The following is a 21,212-nucleotide window of genomic DNA, read 5'->3' on the forward strand; positions in this document are numbered from 1 at the left end:
GCCTTTAGTAGCCAGTGACCCCACCAGCATCACGTCATGCCACTGGGAGATTTTCATGAAAAACATCCTAGTCAGGCGTGTGCTGGTTTGTGTTTTTTTTTACTTTGGGAAAATCCTTTAGATGCTTGCACAACCAGGTGTATGCCTGGCAAAATAAAAGTATGTACCTATAGTGCCCTTTGTGTACTATATAGGTTTTAATTTTTTTTTATTTTTCTTAAGGAAGAAAGAGGTATTGGGGGCTGTCCTGAAGGTTTCAAAATTCTCTTCTAGTCTATACTCCAAACACTTAAGTGTTTTAGAATTGACATATTACCAGATTAGAAATGTTCATTTATTCAGTATGCCTTTATAAAAGAATTCTTATTACCTTGCAGGCAGTTGATCCCAAGTTAATGTTATAGTGTTCCTCTTGTGCAGGAAATTAAATAAATTTTAAGAATATAGTTAGCAAGTTTTTTCACATTTTGTATTCTGTATGGAGGCAGCTGTTGGCACAGTGGATAGAGCACTGGGCCTGGATCTGGGAAGACCTTTGTTTAAATCTGGCCTTTGATACTTACTAGCTGTGTTACACTGGGCACGTCACTTGAGGATCTTAATACAGGGCCTGACATAGTGAGCACTCAATAAATATTAGCTGTTATTATTATAACGTGCTTATTTTCTTTCTCCCTGCATTTCACATCATTTGAATTCGATTGACTCATTATACTTTTGACATTCATTTTGACTTCATTTTATCTCTCTGTCTGAAGTTGTAAGTCAAGCTTCATTGCTTTGAGTGCACCATCATAAGAACTGTAGAGCTAGCCAAGTCTTCATGCTGTCATCTCTTGTAGCTCCTCGCGTTCAATCAGCACTGTACCTGAAGCTAGACTGTCTAAAATCATGTTAAAGAAAAATAGCACCTAAATGACTGTTTCTTCTATTAATCTTATACTCAAATTTTAGGAACAAGCATTCGATCGAGAACATGAAAGAGATGTGTTCCAGCAAGAAGTTCGGAAACTAGAACAGAAGCTGAAGGTTACCCCTAAGTTCCAGCCTGTCAGTGAAGACCAGACAAGAGAGGTAAGGCTTGGGACCAGGGGTCCAAACAAACAGCTGTGCTGGGAAAGCCAGAAATCTATTCTAACAAATAATTCTTCAGAACAAGAAAGTAAAACGGGGAAATTGATATTGTTTCTCTGTAGAAAGTTTTCTGTGTCTTCCAAATGCCCTTGATGCACTTACTGAAATTTGGAATCTTCTCTTTGGATCTCTTTGTGGGGATAGGGAGAGCTGCAGCGTAGTTGTCACTGCCTCATGCTGTCCATGGTTTCGTTTAACAGCATTGGGGCTTTGTTTATTCCATTTTCAATAAACATTTGGCTGCAGACACAGGGAGGCAGCTTCTCACTTACTGTATTTGTAATCAAATTTGTTTTCACTCGTTAAAATGAAATGTCAAATATACATACCTCTGTGCTCCACTTTTCTTGAATTAAGCACTTCAGTGATTTCAAAATATGTGCAAATAAGGAGACCATTTCTTTGACTAAAACTGTGTGGTTTCGTAGGGAATTCCGAATGGGGAAACTCTTTCCAAATGTGCATCAGCAATTCATCTGAAACTTCAACATGAAGAGTTAACTGCCTAGGCCACTTGGGTGACTCAGCCCTGTGTGTCAGAGGTAGGATTTTCTATGGGCAAACTGATTACTCACTGTATCACAGAATCCCAAGAGTTGAAAGGAATCCAAGAGGTCATCTAGTCTAACTCATGTACCAAAAAGTTGTTCTACAGTCCTGCTGACCGTTGGTCACACATCCTCTGCTTACTCATTCCTGCTGAAATGGCCCCATTCCCCTTTGGGATAGCTCTTACTGTTAGAAAGCTTTTCCTTCCATTGAACCTCTGTCTCCCTCTCTGCTACTTCTACCTCCTGCTCCAGTCCTATACTCAGGAGGCCATCTTTCCCGTGACAGCCTTTCAAACTCTTGACTCCAGGGAATCTGTTGGAGTGGGAAGAGCAATAGACCTGGAGTATAGAGGGCCACCTCATCACTGTGGCCAAGAACACGGAACACTCAGATCCTCTGTTTCCTTATCTATAAAATGGCAGCCCAGGTTTCCCAGGCTCCAAAGTTCATCCTCCATTCCTCTCTACTGCCCCGCTTCTTGCAGCTCCAACAAGGTTGTGGAGTATTAGCATAAAGAGTGGAGGACATGTGCCTTGAGGAAATCAGAGATCTCCTGCAGCTGATGGAGTTGTAGGCTACCCTCTGACACTTTGGAAAACTATTCCAGAGTTTGAAGGCCTGCCTAAAAGTCACCTCATCCTTAGCTTATCTCCCAAAGTAAGCTGCCTTTGATGGCCCAGGGAGTGCTTAGAACTTAAAATCAGTGGCATCTAATTGACAACAGCTTTGATTATCAGGAAAGGTCATCATGGATTACTCAGCCTTGCTTTGCAACACACTGTGTTCTTCACAAACAGCAGTAATTAATTTATAAGATGAATCCTCTCTTCCACAAAGAACTGTACCATGTGCGCTTGGATCTGCTGTGAACAACAGAAGGAGATGACCTTTGTAAGGAATGATTTTCAGCTATTTTTCCCACTGCAGTTAAACTCACAACTGTAACTCTTCAGGTTTTTTTCCATTTAAACATACACATTTATTTCTATTTCCTCTACTTCCAAGATAGCAAGAAAAACACATTTATCTTTGTTGCTTTTTAATGGAAACTTGGGATCACAAATGGCTTGTTTATGAACTCTTTTTTCTTTTTTCCCAAATCTCTTTAATTAAATTATTCCTGCTTTTAACCAAACACCCTTCCAACTTGTCTTCCTTTATTGTACTAATGATTTATTATTTCAATTCAATCCAATTGGCAAGAAGGAATGAACTGGAGTTCTGTTGTAACATGCTTCATTCCAATTTTGGTTCTTCATAAATGTGTTACAGTCCTTCCACTGGCAGTCAGGAAAACTCAGTACAAAAGCAGCATTTACTCTTGACTCCAATGGAGCCAAAGAATACATATGCATTTTGACAATTTGGAGTATCTATTTTCCAGCATTAATCTGGACTTGTTATTGGAGCCATTAAAATTATTTTTCTACCAAGCTTTAAAGGCACAGGACATGTTAACTTATCCTGATGGGTGATATAATGCGTTCATATATTAAAAAAAAAATAAGGATCCAATAAAGCATGACTTCAGTGAACAACACCATCTTCACCATCCCTTGGAATCTCTGTGTTTGACACGCTCCTTATTAAAAGTGGCAACCAGGAGAAATTAAGGCCCAATTTCTGCTTTTCTTTTTTTCTTGGTGATATTTGCACCCCTTATCTGAGCAGCCGACATTTGTGATCCAAAATAAGGCTGAAATTTTTGCTTTCACACAAAACTAAACACATGGTTGATTGAAAATGTAGAATGTCATACAGACCGCCTCATTTAAAACAGGCCCATTTTATGCCACGTTCCATTACATATGACCTACTTTAAATAAGACAGCCTATCTTACAAGAGACTGACTATTTGGGCCTGTCTGTCCTTATAAAAGACTTTGCTTCCTTTGTAACAGGATGGATACTCGAGCTCAAGAGAGAGGGTGAGCAGCTCCGAGACATGAAGAGCACAGGTGGGTTGTGTTCCAAGAATTAGATTCTAAGTCTCCTGCTTTGGAAGTTGTATGATGCTTTCCCATTAAAACAATGCTATAAATGGTGGCTGGGTTCCCAGACCAACCTGCAAAAGCCTAAGCATCATATAAGGATTAAGTGTCAGGGCTAGGAGTAAACCCAGGTCCTTGGATTCTGAATCCTGCGCCACTGCCCCTATACCACAGGACCTCCTGTCTCTCCTCACTCAGAGTCACTGATGGCAGCTAAGCCTGTAAAGGGTTAGAAGAAGGGGGCCAAGGTAACCGATCAAAGGTGTACCTCATCCTTTCTCTCCTTAGCAGGGGCCTTCTGCTTATTCACATGTGCAGGGGCCATTGCTCCTCCTTCCTGCAAAATCTCAGAGTGGCAAAGGACCTTGGGTTGTAACTCACCCCTTTTATAATATGCCCAAACAAATGATCCTCCAGCCTTCCCTTTAATACCTCAAATGAGAAAAAAGCCACTGCCAGGGAACTAGATGCTCAGAGTCAAGATAGACCCTGAACCTACCTGTGTGATCCTGTGCAAGTCACTTAACCTCTGTTTACTCTCCAATAAAATAGAGATAATGATAGCGCCTCGCTTTCAGTGTTGTTGGTGAGGATGAGATGAGATAATATTCATAAAGGGCCTTGAAAATCTTAAAATTTTATATAAATACTATTATTGTTATTACCTCCTGAGGCAGCCAATTCCACTTTTGAATAATTCTAAAGGATAGCAAGTTTTCCTACCATATAGCCTCCATCTGGTTATCTGTAGCTACCACTAGTTATTCTGAATTCTTCCCTAATAGGGCAGCTAGGTGGCCCAGTAGATGGAGCCCCGGACCTGGAGTCTGGAAGAACCTCAATTCAAATCCAGCCTCAGACACTTAATATCTATCTAACCACGAGAACGTCAATTGACCTCTGTCTGCCTCAGTTTTATTATCTGTAAAATGAGGTTAAGAATAACATCTACCTACCTCTCAAAGTTGTTGCGGGGATTAAATGAGAGAATGTTTGTAAAATTCTTAGCACAGTGCCAGTACATAGTAGGTACTCAATAAAGGCTTAGTTTGCTTCCTTCCTTCCTTCCCTATGGGATCAAGTAGACCAAGTCTACATGAGAAACCTTCAAATGCTTGCAGACAGCTATGCTGTCTGACCTAAGTTTTTTTCTAAATAATACCTGCACTTTTTTCAACTATAAGTATATAGAACGATCACAAAGCCCTTCACCACCCTTAAGGTTGTTCTTTGACTGCTAACCAGAGAGGCAATATCTTTCCTAAAATGTGACTCCCCAAAAGTAAACACTGCATTCCAGATGTGGTCTGACCAGAGCAAAAGGGTAATAAATACATAAACCAATCAATCAATCAATCAGTCTTTGGAATTTTATTTTCTGCAATGCTTGGATCCCGAAAAGGCATCATTCTCTCAGAGAAATTGACTGGACAACATCTCCCAAAATTTCTGGCCTGGCCTCAACCTGGTGATGTCACCGGTAAAGATTCCAATTGGGGGGAGTGTCTACAAGGTGAGAGAATGAAAAAATGAATCACTTGAATAAGCAAGGAAGGTATGAATGGGGAAGAGAAGAGCAGAGTGGACTGGAGCAGATCCAGGAAAGTCTAAGAGCAAACATACAGTCAGAACAGTGGACTGAAGGGAACATGACCAAGGAATCTGGGACTGGGGAGCTGAAGCTGATACCTGATGATTCCAAAGCAAAGGGAAAGGCTGTCAGCATTCTCCAGATTGCCCCCCGAGAGGTTTTCAAGAAACTATAAGGGATAGATGACCCCATACCCTAAGCTTTGCCACAAGATCAATGAATTCTAAAGAAACCATGACTTCCCACTGTGATAGAGAATCAAAGAGATTTAAGGCGTATTAGGCCATAAATCCCCTGTTAGGGTAGAAGACCATTTCTGTTTGTGTCTGGGTGCTGGGGTTTATTTTACTGATTCATTCCCTTACCTTGACATCCTTGTTGTTTCCTGTCTTAATTAAGCCAGGGGTGGATTTGTGTCTTCAACAGCTGAACAGCAGAGAAAGGACTAGATGGGGGTGGAGGGAAGGGGGGGACCTCAGGCCCTGAGTTTAGTGAAAAACACAACTCAAAATAGCCACACCAAACAGGAAAATTAGGAAAAGACGCCCTACAATGACATCTCTCAAAGCTTTCATAGCCCATTATAGGTATTCGCTCAACCCTATGTGTGTGATAGGTATTACTATCCCCATTTTACAAACTGAGTGAGGCCCAGAAAACTTAATTGGTTTGCCCATGGACACACACCAGTAATTACTGGTGAAGACTAGTCTCTCCTGACTCAAGAGTCCCACTATGCCACACCACCTCTTGGTGAAACAACAGGACTGTCACCTGTCACTTTCTGGATGCTATGTATGCCACCCTTAACCTAGTTCTTTTTTTTCCCTAAAGGTCCCAAGGATTGGCTTGTCTGTGCTATTATCAAATGATGCTTTCAACCAGGATCCCTCTCCTCCATGGCCCACAACAAGGAGAAAACGTGCTTTATATCTTCTCTGCCATCTTCTTGTTCCTATAAGAAGCTCACAACCTTTTAAAAGTTTTCTAAGGGATTAAAAGATACATGGAGTAAAATGACAAGCTATGGGGAAACTGGTTTTAATAAGTTGTTCCTGGTGTTTATAAATGGAGAGAGGTTCTGTTCTCTCTTTAGGGTTAGATCAGACCGTTCTCACGTAGAGTCCCTTAATGGGCTAGACTTTTTCCCCTCACTCTAATGGATACTCCAGTTCTTTCCTTTGTCTATTAGATAATAGTGGATAATATCTAGTAGATATTCCTTCTACTACATATAATTAGATAATAGGGGCAGCTAGGTGGTGCAGTGGATAAAGCACCAGCCCAGGAGTCAGGAGGACCTGAGTTCTCACCTCAGACACTTGACACTCACTAGCTGTGTGACCTTGGGCAAGTCACTTAACCCCAATTACCTCCTCCTGGGTCATCTCCAGTCATCCTGATGAATATCTGGTCACTGGATTCAGATGGCTCTGGAGGAGAAGTGAGGCTGGTGACCTGCACAGCCCTCCCTCACTCAAAAACAAAGTCAAGCGCAAGTCATGTCATTATTTCTCTGATGGCATGGCCTTCTTTGGCAACGAAGGATGAACACACAATTAGATAGTATCTGTTAGATATTAGATAATATGTATTAGGCATTCCCTCTACTACATAATATTAGATAATATCTATTAGATATTCCCTCTATTAAATACTAAATGCAATCTATTAAATATTCCCTCTATTAAACAATATTAGATACTATCTACTAAATATTCCCTCTATTAAATACTAGATGCAATCTATTAAATATTCCCTCTGTCTATTAAACAATATTAGATAATATCTATTAGATATTCCCCCTATCTATTAGATATTTCTAGTTATGCCATTTAGTATGTGACCATGAGCAAGTCACTTCCTCTTCAATGAACCTCAGTTTCCTCATCTTTAAAATGGGTGGATCAGATCAAATGAACATCACAGTCCCTTCTAGCTCTAAATCTGATTTTTTTTTCTTTCCCCAAATATTCTGCATGTGAGAGACCATGGCTCTCACTCTTTTTTCTATAGAAAAGAGCACTAGATTTAGAATCACCCACTAACATCAAAGTCCTGTTTCTGGCATTGATTAGTTTAGATAAGCCCAAGCTCATCTTGTAAGAACCTCAGCTTCTAGTCTGCAAAATGAGAATAATATTAGCAGTTAGCTACTCCTACCAGAGTAAAGCTCTAGAGGTATCATTTCTTCTATAATTTCAATGATAAAAGGGCTCAACCCCTTGGTTCTCCTGTCAATGGATTCAACAAGAGACCTGAGAGACAACAGCAGTATCCCCATTTTTCCCTCCTCTCCTCTTGTCCCTGGAAGAGATCCAGCATGAGTTTGGTACATTAGGGGGAGTTTCTGGGAGCCAGGAGTGGCATCCTGGGTACTGCTTTCTTGTTTCTGAGCTGAGGTGAGGATGGGAGGATGATGAAGCCTAAAGAAGTACAGTTGGATGGGAAATGAAGAGTTGGCCAACCTGGGTGCGCTCCTTAAATGGAGGTTCTGAGGGGAGCTTTCCACTCCACTCTCATCTGGTCTGCCCCAAAAACAAGAGACCAGATCTGCCTCCTCTGATAAAATGTAAGTTCCTTGGGAGTAGGGACTGCTTCATTCATGTTTTTGTGTCCCTCCTGCCTAGAACAGTGCCTGGCATATAATAGGTACTTAATGAATACTTGTTGATTGATCATTTGATGAAGAAGAAGGGAAAAGGGTAGCATGTGGAAACCCAAAGTCTACAGCAGCAAGGAAGGAGATCTTGGGACAATCCACTTCGGTTGTCATTTGTGTCCAAAGAAGGCATGCCAGCAGCCACAGATCACTGCCCTGTACTGTGAAATATCAAATTTTAGGGCTGGCACCTTGAAACATGCTCAGTTGTGATGGGTAACAGTCACAAGCCTTTGCCTGGTCACAAGGCTCTGGCATAACAGATGTCTGCCAAAATTTGGCCAATTAAGAGGCATAATGCTCTAATGAACAGATCTCATGGTCTAATGAATAGCTTTACCCTTAATTTATCATCTTGCTTGTGGGCTCTAATAAGCAAATGCTTATATTTACGCACTAGTATTTAACAATCAAATATAGGATCACAAATTGAAATCTGGAAGGGAATCCTTTATTCTAAGCATTCCCAATCATATTTGGTTCTCCTACCCCTTGACTTTCAGAAAATTTCCCATTCCCCTTATAAATTCATTCACCATCTGATTGCATTCCTTTGGACTTATCCAGCATGCTTCTGTGCTGGGTACTTTCCCTTCCTTCCCTCTCTCCCTTGCTTTTTTCATTTCCTTTTGAGCGTTATTTTCCCTCATTAGATCATAAGCTCCTTCAGGGCCTGGACATTTTTTCCCTTGGTATTTATATCTCCAGTCCTTAGCATAGTTCCTGCCACACAGCAAGCACTTAAACAATGTTTAGTGACTGACTAAATATGAAAGGAAATAAAAGCTAAGTTCATCCATATGATAAACTTTCTGGTCATCTAATTTGTACTCTGGCCTTCTCTTTTCTCCTTCTAAAAGAACTGGATCTTTCTCCCCCTGGGATCCTGGGCTCTGATGGGTAAGTTTTCACCTTATCTCAGTCAGTCCTGGGACCATCCCGCTACCTCCTAGACATTTCCAAGCAGTCTCTGATCAGACCACTATCTACTAAGGCTCCCCCATACTCCTACAACATGAATTAGGCTAGTTTTTCCCTGAAAGATGCCAAAGTTATCCCAGCATTTGGTGGCCAAAGGTCAAGTTGTGCCTCCCCTGATGCAGTCTCAAGGCGCCATATTGGCCATATTAACATGACTTCCTGGTCAACTACGGATATTATTATAAGGCCCACTCACATAGCGTTGGGGACGTTCAGACTTGGTAGATATTCCAAAATTGCCCAAGTCACCACACCCTGCTGCTCAGACCACATCCGGTTCTACATGCTGGAGTGTCTTTGTTGAACATGCTTTCTAGGCTATGGCTAAAAAAACCTCCCTTTGTTAACTATCAAATGATTCACTTCACTCTAACATCAAAATAACCGTGTGGCCGCCTGAGCAGCCAGCCCCTAACATCCTGCCACTCCATACGACCTTCCAATGCTCTTCCTTATTGGACAGGAACCGTCTTGTTTGCCTGTATTTGTATTTGTTTGTTGTTCCCCCAACACTTAGAACTTACATGATTCAGATTAAGATCAACATTTTTGCTATATGGCCAGCACATAAAATCACGTAATAAATGCTTTTTTTAATTATTAATTTTCATGTAGGAAATGAAAGAGTGATTTTTCATAAAGAAAACTTTATTTGGTAGATAGCATTTTTAGTGTCTTGAAGTTGGTGTTTATCAGACCATAGTTAACCAAATTAGGGAGAATCTTGATTCTGTTGCTTGTTGACCAAGAGTTTTATTCCCAGTATAATTTTTGAAAGAGATATCTAAATTTCATATTCAACCTCCAATTCATTTGTTGCTTTGGATTTGACTGAGAACAGGATGGAGATTCTTGATTCACAGAGATAAGTTGTTACAAACAGAATGAAAGCACTGGGAGAAGCACAGAATGGGATATATACACCAAAGGTACACAAAACATTTGGTAGCTTCACTGACTGAATATCGGTTTAGAGTCAATCAATTAATAAGCATTTATTAAGCGTCTACTTTGTGCCAGGCACCAGGGATACAAAAAAAAAAAAAAGGCAAAAGCAATGGCTGATCTCAAGGAGCTTACAACCTGGGGGAGGGGAGGAGGGGTGGAACAAGACACAAAAGGAAACTAAAAATCAGGGAGAGTCTGTGGGTATTATGGAGATCAGTTAGCACATCTTTCACTAGGTCATTGTGGCTGACTTTTTCTAACTAAATATGAAAAGTTTTATATCTAAATCTCATTTCATTTGGTTCTGATCAATAGAAATTATTCTTTCAGTGTCTTTCAGATTACTCAAATGTTCCACAATGCTCCCTTCCCTTCCAACCCACTGGAAGTCTCTATACCATTCTCTCTCAGATCTGTAATTTTTTTTTACTTGTTATAATAATAATAGATAGCATTTACATACCTATGTGGTAGGCATTGTGCTAAGCACTTTACAAATATTATCCCCTTTGATCCTCACAACCAGGTAGGGAGATAGGTGCTATTATTATCCCCATTTTACAGTTAGGAAAACTAAGGTAAACAGAGGTTCAGTGACTTGCCCAAGGTGTCTGAGGCTGGATTTGAACTCCAGACCCAGCACTCTATCTACTGTGTGACCTAGCTTCCTCTACTATTTTAGTAATATCTCAGTAGGATAGTATAGCTATATGCTTCATAACCCCTTGACAAGTACCTTACACTTGCTAGAGATATACATATTCCTAGTTGGCAACCTCTGATGTACTCTAACTCCTTCATTTTACAAATAAAGAACCCCGGGGTCAGCCATGTTAAGTGTCTTGCTAAGGAGACATGGTTAGTAAGTGTCAGAGACAAGATTTGAACCCTTGCATTCTCTTCTTCAAACTTAGCATGCCATATACTCTGCCCTACCGCCTCTACTGGACAGGCACTTGAAGTACCAAAGAGATAATCCAGAGGAAGATCTCAGACCAACTGGAAGAAAATCCTTGAGTTAGAACCTTTTGTTTTGCTGATGGGAAATTGAAATTTAGAGAAGGGACATGATTTGTTCATGGCCACATAGCCAGCTGGTGGCAGAATGAGGCCAGCATCCAGGTTTCCTGACTGCCAGCCCAAGGCTCCTTTAACTACAGCACACTGCCTCAAGACACAAAATCAAAATAAACATGTCTAAATACAGCATACTTGGGAGTATAATTTTAAAATGTGCAGGCATACATCTCTAAAAAAGTTGTTCTGGCCAACATCACTTTGCAATAACATCATTAATGCATCATAACTAAGCCCCACCCTAAAGTCAGAATTTCCGGACAGTAATGAATCCAGAAGACCTGCTCGACTCAGTTCTAGTGCCCAGTCTGAGTCTGCTTTTCGCAAGGAGCAAAGTTAAATGTCACTGACGTGAAAACATTTTCTACAGACAGGTCAGGGCCCCATTTACTAGAAAGACTATTGAGTTAATTGTTCCACCTAGCTGCTTTTGGAACACACACACACACACACACACACACACACACACACACACACGAAATTCTTGAATTTTTTTTAAACCTTTTACTCTAAATTACTACCCCATTGGCTGCCCTGCTCTTCAGTCCCTTGAAAAGAGAGGGTGGGATATCTGGGGGATTTGGTTCCTGAATCCCCAACCTCCAGCTCTCATTACTTCGCAGTTGCTATTTTCCTGGGGAAAGGAATGTATCTGCCCAAGTTGTGGACTATAGATTTTATTTCCTTCACTCTTTCAGCCCCTTGTTTACAGAAACAATATCCAGACTCACCCAAGAGCTATCATCCCTAGCTCGAATTTAAACTAAAAGTTGGAGGATTCCAAGGGAGGAACTTACCCTCTTTTCCCTTCTCCTTCCAGGATGTAGCCGGATTCTTGGCTTCTTGGTTTCTGACTATCTTTCATTGCTCTGCCCCAACGTCCCTGGTGTCTTGACCTGTTGAGTTTCTACTTCTGCCCTTAGAAGTGCTGCCCAGTTCAAGTCGAATAGGGTCTCAGGTCTCTGTGAAGACCAATTTTAATAAAAGCCCAAGTTTTAGCTATTCACAAACTTTTCATTATATTAATTTTATAATTTATAATTCTATTTATCTTATGAATTTTATTACATGGTTGCTTTGAAACTAACTTCCTCCTAACACAGCATTTTACCTAAAGTTGTGTTTTGGGGAACTCAGGTTACCATAGGCAAGGGTGTGTTTACTGTATACAGTAGGCTATACAGCAGGCTGGGGGAAGACTGTTTCATTATTATGGAAATACTCAATCAAGACTTAAGGCATGGAAGAGGAAGCACCAGAAAGATGGTAGGATGTCAGTGTTAATAAGTCTCAAACTCACTTCAAAGTTTAAAAATATGCCACTTTGATGTCAACCCCCCAAAACCTAAGTATTTAGGGGGTTTTAACCCCTTTGAGATTCTCAGTTTCCCCAAATTTTCAGTCTTTGCATTGGGTCAGAATGGGGTGGTCTGTTCAGATTTCTGATTTGCATGGCAACAAGGGTTCACTCACCAAGCTGACTCTCTAAAGGTTTCTGGCCATGGATCCACACCATTGCCACACTGACTAGACCTTGATCACTGAAACTCCTGACAGGTTGGCATGCTACAGGCTCATCTTTAGTAGGCCACCCGTTCAGTTGCACTCACCACCTCCCCACCTCACCCAGACCACTTGCATCGCAGAATCTTTGTTCTGGTTCCTCATACTGCTTGGCATTAGAAGACTGGAAGAAGAAGCTGAGTATGGAGTCACAGGTGTGGTGACTTAACAAGACCTCAACGCCCTTTAAATCAGGGCTCCTTTCACTGAGGGGGTCTATGAACTAGGTATTTTTTAATATTTTAACAACTGTACTTCAATATGATTGGCTTACTTTGTAATCCTAGACATTTTATTTTACACATTAAAAAACATTCTTCTGAGAAGGGGTCCATACTAGAAAACCCCAGGGATCTTTTCATTATGATTATGTCAGGAGGTTGTCTACTTCTACCACTAACATAATCAATAGTACATCACATTCTGTGATCTGTGCTTAAATAGCCAGGTGGCACAGTGGATAGAGCCCTGTGTCTGGAATCAAAAAGACAGGAGTTTGAATCCAACCTCAGACACTTACCAGCTGTGTGACCTTGGGCAAGTCACTTAACCTCTATTTGCCTCAGTTTCCCCACCTGTAAAAGGAAAATAATAACTGCACCTATTTCAAGGATCAGGTGAGATAACATTTGTAAAGCATTTTGCAAATCTTAAAGTATTCTATAAGTGCTTTTATAGCTATACATGTTTGGAACTACCTCCTTTTCTGCGACATTTTATATCCTTAGATCCCCTATTTTTCCATGCACCTTGATTTTCAAAGCCATGCTGATTAGTAAGTACTTTTGGGCTGGTGGGAATAATCAATGTATTGCAATAAAATAGTAGATGGATAATGACTAACACTCCTGGAAGCTATACTGCTGGTATATTCATTTAAATGGTCTTCTGGATAAGAGAGAAACCCATGGTTTAATATGTATACATTTCCCTCTCTGGCTAGAAATGGAAACTTATTAACTGCAATCTAGGTTGGTGAATCACAGGTATTATCATTAAGGCCTTGACAAAAAAATGGAAAACAAGCACACCTCTCAAGGCACCTGGCAGAGAGAATGGGTGGGTTTGATCATGGAATCAGGGACTCAGTCTTTTCATGTATGAAATGAGAGCTCTGGATCAGTTTAGGGGGTTGGGGGAAGGGGAAATATTAGCTGCCTACTATGGGCCTGGCACTGTGTGATGTGAACAATTATTATGTTCGCAACAACCCTAGGAGGCAGGTACTATTATTATCCCCATTTTACAGATGAGGACACTGAGGCAAACAGAGGTTAAATGAGTTGCCCAAGGTCATACAGCTAGTACGTATCTATGGCTGGATTTGGACTCCTAGCCACCTATAAGACAGTCTCTAAGATTCTTTCCAGCTTCAGCATTCATAGTTTGAAGGAAACAGAGACCATTTAACAGGGCAGTTCCTTCTCCACTGTCCCATGGGATCATGGATGTAGAGCTGGAAAGGACTTTAACCCAAACCCCTAATTTTAGAGATGTGAAACTGAGACCCAAAGAGGTTAGCTCTCTTGCCTGAGGTCCCATGGGCAGAAGTGGCTAAGCTAGACTTGACATCCAAACCACTGGATACAGCTTCAGCACCAAGCTGGGCCCTATACTGACTTGTGCTAATGTTTGGCTTCCTTCCACTTGAGACAATGGACTTGCCTGGAGGTTGGATAATGAAAATTAGGCTAGAGGACTGGGCCTAGCCTGGTGATTGGATCAGGTCAAGAAAGCCTTAGACGACTTCTGTTTCAATATTCAAATGAGACAAGCTTCCTGAGACTATTTCAGCCCAGACTGAAGCGCACACAGAGCACCCAAGTGTAGCCCATTCCAGAACTGCCCAGCACAGCTAACTGGCAGTGGATTTATTCAAGGGGGAATAGAAGGACGACTAACCGTACAAAGCCAACAGCTTGTGCATTCTTTTAAACAGACACTAAACTATGAGGAAAATAAACAGAAATGCATCCAAGAGTTATCAGTGTGTTTTCTCTCTGCTTGAGGCTAACACATTTCACAGATCAAGTGGCCTGCTGCCAGTTTTCCCTTTGGGTATTTAAAGGAGTCTTTGCTTAGTTCTAATTAGCAGTGGGGCTTATAAGGAACTCTGTTTGAAAATGTTACCTAGGAGAACCTCTACCAGGCAAACCTCCGTCCCTCTGCGGTCATGCCTGGAGCACATGAGGCTTCGGGAGTTGGCCCAGCAGTTGGCCCGTAGGACCTAACTTTCATCCATTTGCCAGTTGCTGAATAATTGCCATCTGTGAGAAAAGCCACATTTGAATATTTTTTGTTGATATTTTATGGTGTTTGTTTCTCTAGCTGAGAAATCCTAGTCATGGATGTCGTGAACTGTGGGTCTCTACTGTGTGACAGAGGCTGAAAGGTGGAAGGGAGATTTCACTTCCCACCACCATGCCTTTGCATAGGCTCTCTGATATGCTTGGAATGTCCTTTCTCTTCCCTCCCCTCTTAGAACCCTTAGCTTCCTTCAAGGTCTAGTTCAGGTATTACCTCCTACAAGAAGTCTTCCTTGATTCCCCTAATTTGTTTGTGTTCTCCTCTTCCCAAAATCATGTCATATTTATCAAGCTGCTTAAATGTTTCACTAACCATAAGAATGGAAGAGGAGGGGGAGAGAAACAAGAACTTTCCTAAGACATCGTTAGTAAAATAATTCAAAAGTATTTTCCCTACGAATGCACCCTCCAACGTAACCAAGAAAAATCAATGTTTGCTTCTTTTTAAGCTTATGTGAAATACAAAAATAAGTCACAGATATGTTAGTAGGACTTAGCATAGCACATATGTTCCAAAGGGCATAAACCTCCTGGTCCATATATAAAACAAATCAAATCTTCTATTTTTGCAACCAGTTCAGAATTCATGGAAAGAACAGTGACCTAGGAAGCAAAGGTTCTAAGTGGACAGAGGGCTGCCCTCAGAGTTTGGAAGACCTGAGTTCAAAATATGTCCATGACGTATATTGGCTGTATGACCCTGTGCCCCCAGAAAACTCTATAAAACTATAAATTACAGGGCTGATGCAGATCTAGATGGGGAGAGGAAGTTTCCTATACCAAGAAAACCAAAGATCTAATTTTTTTTAAATGAGAGAATGGGGAGGGGAGGAATGACATCAGCCCTGCCAGTCTTACAGAGCTAGTCTGAGGATCCAATTAAGTAATGTCAGTCAGCCAGCATTAAGCCCTTATTATGTGCCCGACAAGCCTTCACTAAGCATTAGAGATACAAAGAAAGGTAAAAAAATAAAAACCAACACTCCTATCCTTCATGTGGGCCTTCAATATAACAGAGGAGACAATATGTAAATATCTAGGTACACAGAGAATATTCACAGTGTAGACGAAGGTAATCTGAAAGGGAGAGGCATTAGAAGCTGAGGGAGGAGGGGAGGGGAGAGAAAAGGTATAAAAGCCTCCTACAGATGGGATTTGAGACAAGCAATGAGATGAGCACAGGGCAGCTAAGAAGCAGAGATGACAAGGGACAGCCTTCCAATCAAGGAGAAGAGCTGGTGCAAAGGCATGGAGGTGGGACATGGAGTGTTGTGTTTGAGGAACTACAAATAGGTCAATGTGTAGAGGGGAATAAGACTGGAAAGAGAGAGAGGCCAGATTGTGAAAAGTTTTAAATGCCAAAGGACTTCATATTTAATCCTGGAAGTGATAGGGAATCACTGGTGTTTACTGAACAAGGGAACCTGGTCACCACTTATACTTTAGATAAATCTCCTTGACAGCTAAATGGAGGATAACCGGAGTGGGGAAGAGACCTAAGGCAAAAAGACATGCTAGAAAACTGCTGCAGTAATCTAGGGACTGAATGGAGTTGTGCCTATGTGTGTAGAGAAAGAGGATTATACATAGAAGATATTGGGAAAGTAGAAACAAACAAGATTTGTCAACAGAGTAGGTAGGGAGGATGAGAGGCTCCCAAGTGAGAAGTCCAGATAACACCAAGGGTGCAACCCTATGTCACTGGAAGAGTGGCAGTACCATGGACAGAACATGGGGAATTCAGAAAGAAAGAAAGTTGGGCAGGAGGGGCAGAGATAGTGGATTCTGTTTTGGACCTTGTTAAGCTGAAGATATCTATGGGACATCTAGTTTGAAATATCCAAGAGGGAGTTGGAGATATGATACTGAAACTCATCAGACATTAGGACTAAATTCTTCATCTGGGAGTCATCCTACATAGAGATGATAATTGAATTTATGGGAGCTGCTGAGAACTATAAGACACAGTATAGAGAGAAAAGGGAAGATATCCTGAGATAGCACCTAAAGGGATACTCGAGGTTAGCGGGCATGTCTACGAAGGAGAAGTCAGGAGTAAGCAGTATCACAGAAACCTAGGGAGGACAGAGTATCCAGGAGAGGACAAGGTGCAAGAGAATTGAAAAAACCCAATAGATCTGGCCATTAAGAGATCACTGGAAACTTTGGGGAGAGCCATTTCAATTGCAAAAGTCAGATTACAGAGGGCTTGGGATCAAGTGAGAGGGAAATGGAGGAGCTGATCATAGATGCCTTTCTCAAGAGATTTAGCCAAAATGAAAGGGAAAATGCTTTTAAAAATATAAGATACATATTAAAAGAAGGGTAGAAAGGAGGTAACTTAATATAATGGAAAGTATCATGGAGCCACACCTGAGTTTAAATCCTGTTGTGGAGGCACATTACATTCTAGTAGAGGCCCCTCCTTGGCAAACTTATGAGGCATTGCATGTGTTCAATCATTTTCAATCACATTGAATTCTTCCTGTCCACATTTGAGGTTTTCTTGGCAAAGATACTGAGTTGTTATTTCCTTCTCCAGGTCATTTTACAAATTAGGAAACTGAGGCAAACAGGGTTAAGTGACTTGCTCAGGGTTACACAATTGGTAAGTTTCTCTCTCCCAAGGATTCAGTGCCCCATGATGGCACCTTACTCAGGTCTGACTGAAGCAACTTAACATCCCTAGGTCTCAATTTCCTCAGACATAGAATGAATTATGGACTACATGGTCTCTAAGGTTCCCCCTCAAGCTCCAGATCTAAGATCCTATGAATGTTTTTCATTTTTATCTTAGTATTCCAAAACCTGGTACATTACCTGGCATGCAGAAAACATTTAATTCTGGTCCTTAATTCTCTCATCTGTAAAATGGGTATACTACCTGGGGATAACAACACCCACAGAGTACTTGTGAAGCACAGTGGAAGATATGCTAGATTTGGACTCAGAGAACCTGGCTTCAACTCGTGACTCAGTTACTTACTAGCTGTGTGACCTTGGATGAGTGAAGTAAGTTCTCTGGGCCTCAGTTTCCTTCTCTGTAAAATGACGAGGTTTGATCCAATTATCTCTCAAAGCTTCCAGTTCTAAAGTTCTAATCCTAATTATCATCATCCATTTCCAAGCTGATCCACCAGATGGCAGCATAAGCTAACTCTTCTAGGTGAACCCTCTGCAAAGCAGGTTTTCAAATCTATTTCCTTTTCCACACATCTAAAGGATTTAACTGAACTGTACCAGATGTATAGTGGGCACTGGATAAATGCTGCATGGTTGACCAATCAATCAATAGATTACTCATAAAGTGTTATTAAGCATCTACTTTGCTCCAAGCACTGTAGCTGGGTGCTGGGGATAAAGGAGAAAGAATGAAATGATCCTACTTGAAATGACTTTACAATCTAATGGCAGGAAGGGGAAAGGACAAATATGTATAAAAATATATTCATCACAGATATAAAGCTGATACATATATGTATGTGCATGTGCATTTACGTATTTACACTTATACACCCACAAAGTAGTTAAATACAAGGGAATTTGGGAGGGAGGCAGGGGTCTGAGGGCAGAAGAAGGTGCCTAAGTCACATTTCAAAGAAGGAGAGGGACCTCTTGAAGTAGAGGCAAGAAAGAAATGTATTCCAGGCATGGGAGCCAGTCAGTGCAAGGACAAAGAAATAAGAGATGATCTGGTGAATGAAGAAAGACAGGCTGATTCCCAGAGTTTTAGAGGGAGAGAAACTTCCCAAAAGGCTGAAAAGGTAGTTGAAACCCAGGTTAGGTAGGTTAGTTTTCTGAAATACAACCATCCTTGATTTTGTTATTTAAATAACAGTTGCGACTTTTACTTTATAAAAGTTTAAAAAGTGGAATATCCTATAGTAACAGAGAATGTGAAAACTAAAAACAATGTAAAAAAAAAAATTAAGGCTTTTTTTTTTCATCAAGTAATCACTATCCATAATGAAATTCTGTCTAATCTTAATATCTGTAACAATTGTACTCCAATAGAAAATAGTGGAGACACAGATCCTTCTTGGGGGCAGCTATTGCGTAAAGTACCACACCTAAAGTGAGGAAGATTGATCTTGAATTCAGATCTGACCTCTGACACATGCAAGCTGTGTGACTTTGGGCAAGTCACTTAACTCTATTTGCCTCAGTTTCCTCATCTGTAAAAGAAGCTGAAGAGGAAAATGGCAAACCACTCTAGTATCTTTGCCAAGAAAACCCCAGATGGGGTCATGAAGAGTCCAACAGGACTGAAACAAGTCAGCAACAGCAACAACAGCTAAAGTCCTTTTACTTTGCAGGAGGAATGCATTCTGAGAAACTACCATCACCCATCTTCCCAACTCCCAAACAGCATTTCGGAAGTCAGATCACCCCACACGAAAAAAGCCTCATCCAGACATAACAGGAAGAGAACAAACATGTGTACAGCTCCTACTATCTGCAAGGCCATGGGCTAAGTGTTCTACATATGTCATTTCTTTTGATTTCCACAACAACCTTGGGAGTTGGGTCATACTATTATCTCCATTTCACAGCTGAAGAAACCAAGACAAACAAAGGTAAACTGACTTGCCCAAGGTCACATAGCTAGTAAATATGAGCGGGAGAGGGAGATGGAACTCCTGTCTCCCAGACTCTAGGCCCAGTGCTAGATACACTGAATCACCTAACCACCTAATATGAAAAAGGTATAGAGATACAGTTCTAATGAATGGCCACTACCGGGAATGCACCAGCACCCTCCTTCGTGGGAGGGAAGGTCACTGTGTCCAAAGACTAACCATAACAACATGCTACGAGAGACCTTGTGGATTTGCAGTTAGAGGTTCAAATCCTGACCCTGGTACGTACTAGCTAACTAGTGCCTTCATTTCCCACTGCTGGACATTTCTCTATCATGTCCCCAGGAACCCTCTCATCCTGCAACATCACATGAGACCTGGAACTCATGCCTTGTCAGGATGCTCTGTGTCTGAGATCCTTTTTGATTGGAGGGCAGAATGGAGATAACAACACACACACACACACACACACACACACACACACACACACTGCCTTCCTCCCCTCCCTTTTCAGCTTCCTTTTGCATGTTTTCTTCCCCCTTAAGATTATAAACTCTTTGAGGGTAGGGACAATCTTTTGCCTTTCTTTACGTCAGCAGTAAATGTTTATTGACTCTGATCTTAGGCATATCCCTTTCCCTTTCCAGACCGTGGTTTGTTCACCTGTAAAATGGGAAAAGTGAACCAAACTAGGTAAGTTTAAGTGACCCTTCTAGCTGTAAATCGATCAGCCTATGATTCTAAGTACCGAGTCTCTGGGAAATGGTTCCCATTTGGAAACAGAAAGCTCCTTACCAGGAGGGATTGTTTCCATGTTTGTATTTTCATTCCCAAGGCCTGGTATACAGTAAACATTTCATAAATGCATGTCGGTTGACTGAGGAAAGAGGAAATAGAAGCGAGGACAGGGATAAAAGTTCTAATCCCAGACCCCAATCCCTAGGAAAAAGCAGAGGAGGGACCCTGGGAGTCCTGAAAGGGGTTCAAACTCGTTCCCACCACTACCCCAGGTCCAGCCAATAGTGCCACACTCATAGCTAACAGGAGGCTGAGGAGAACAGCTTAGGGTCTTTTTATCCTGCCCTGGGTCAAAGTAGTAATCCAGGCTCCAATGGGCTGGGTACCATAAGGTGTTGTATCATGGCTAATGTCACGGTCACGATGTCTAAGCGGCCGCAATGACTTGCAACTCTTTCTCCCCTCACCACTGGTCACACCCCGGGTGGAGGCCCCTGCACACAGCCACAAACTCCTGCGGAGCTGAGAGTCCAAAGGAAAAGTTAGCAAGGAATTTAGGAAGGAACCAAAATGGAGTGCAGCCCTCGCCGATGCAGCCAGGGTAGCCGTCCTGTCCTCAGCAGCTCCGGGGGAATGCATCAAGGTCCAGTAGAGCAGGTGCCAGCAGATGGCAGCAGGAGACCACGGGAGGATGCAGCAGCATGCCCACGCCTGCCTTGTCTCTACCTGTGGTCACGCAGCGTGCGCCGGGAGGACCACCTGCCTCATCTCCATCGCGCTGCTGCTCATTCGCAGCGGCAACCAGCAGTCGTGACGACAATAATGACGACATGAACCACAGCCGGCATTTACCGAGCTCTGAAAGCCTCTCAAAGAGCTTTACATCCATCCTTAATTCTGCGTTTCTTGGTTTATTCAACGGCTGCTGCCCCCACAATTGTTCTACACCAGAGATGGGGGGGTGGGGGGCAGGAGGCAGAGAGAGAGAGATTGCTCCACCCATGATTGTTCCACACACGCATACACTCCCAGGGTTGTAGAAGCTGGCTCAGGTGGTAAAGATATCGATTTGAAGGCTTTCATTATTAT

The 21,212-nt window shown here is 41.7% G+C and overlaps 1 protein-coding gene and 1 long non-coding RNA gene across 16 annotated transcripts in view; one reads left to right on the forward strand and one right to left on the reverse strand.

Moving 5' to 3' along the window:
* Positions 1-6,291, forward strand: part of LOC140531008 (uncharacterized) — a 30,787-nt gene extending 24,496 nt beyond the window's left edge. The window contains exons 6-9 of the mRNA XM_072650208.1: positions 955-1,074; positions 1,563-1,676; positions 3,588-3,644; positions 6,103-6,291. Of these exons, the coding sequence (XP_072506309.1) occupies positions 955-1,074; positions 1,563-1,643 (201 nt within the window). The 3' untranslated portion in view covers positions 1,644-1,676; positions 3,588-3,644; positions 6,103-6,291. The remainder of the gene's footprint in view (positions 1-954; positions 1,075-1,562; positions 1,677-3,587; positions 3,645-6,102) is intronic.
* The window catches only part of LOC140530917 (uncharacterized), a 1,083,438-nt gene that overhangs the window by 398,336 nt on the left and 663,890 nt on the right, over positions 1-21,212 (reverse strand). Inside the window, exon 12 of one of the 15 annotated variants that reach the window (XR_011976155.1) lies at positions 11,734-11,898. The exons of 13 other annotated variants lie outside the window; for them this stretch is intronic. This is a non-coding gene — a long non-coding RNA (uncharacterized lncRNA). Of the gene's footprint in view, positions 1-10,799; positions 11,899-21,212 lie in introns of those variants that run through there. One more of the 15 variants, XR_011976154.1, reaches the window with a different exon arrangement.

The sequence above is a fragment of the Notamacropus eugenii genome, chromosome 3, assembly GCF_028372415.1.
Source record: "Notamacropus eugenii isolate mMacEug1 chromosome 3, mMacEug1.pri_v2, whole genome shotgun sequence".
NCBI classification, from domain to species: Eukaryota; Metazoa; Chordata; class Mammalia; order Diprotodontia; family Macropodidae; genus Notamacropus; species Notamacropus eugenii.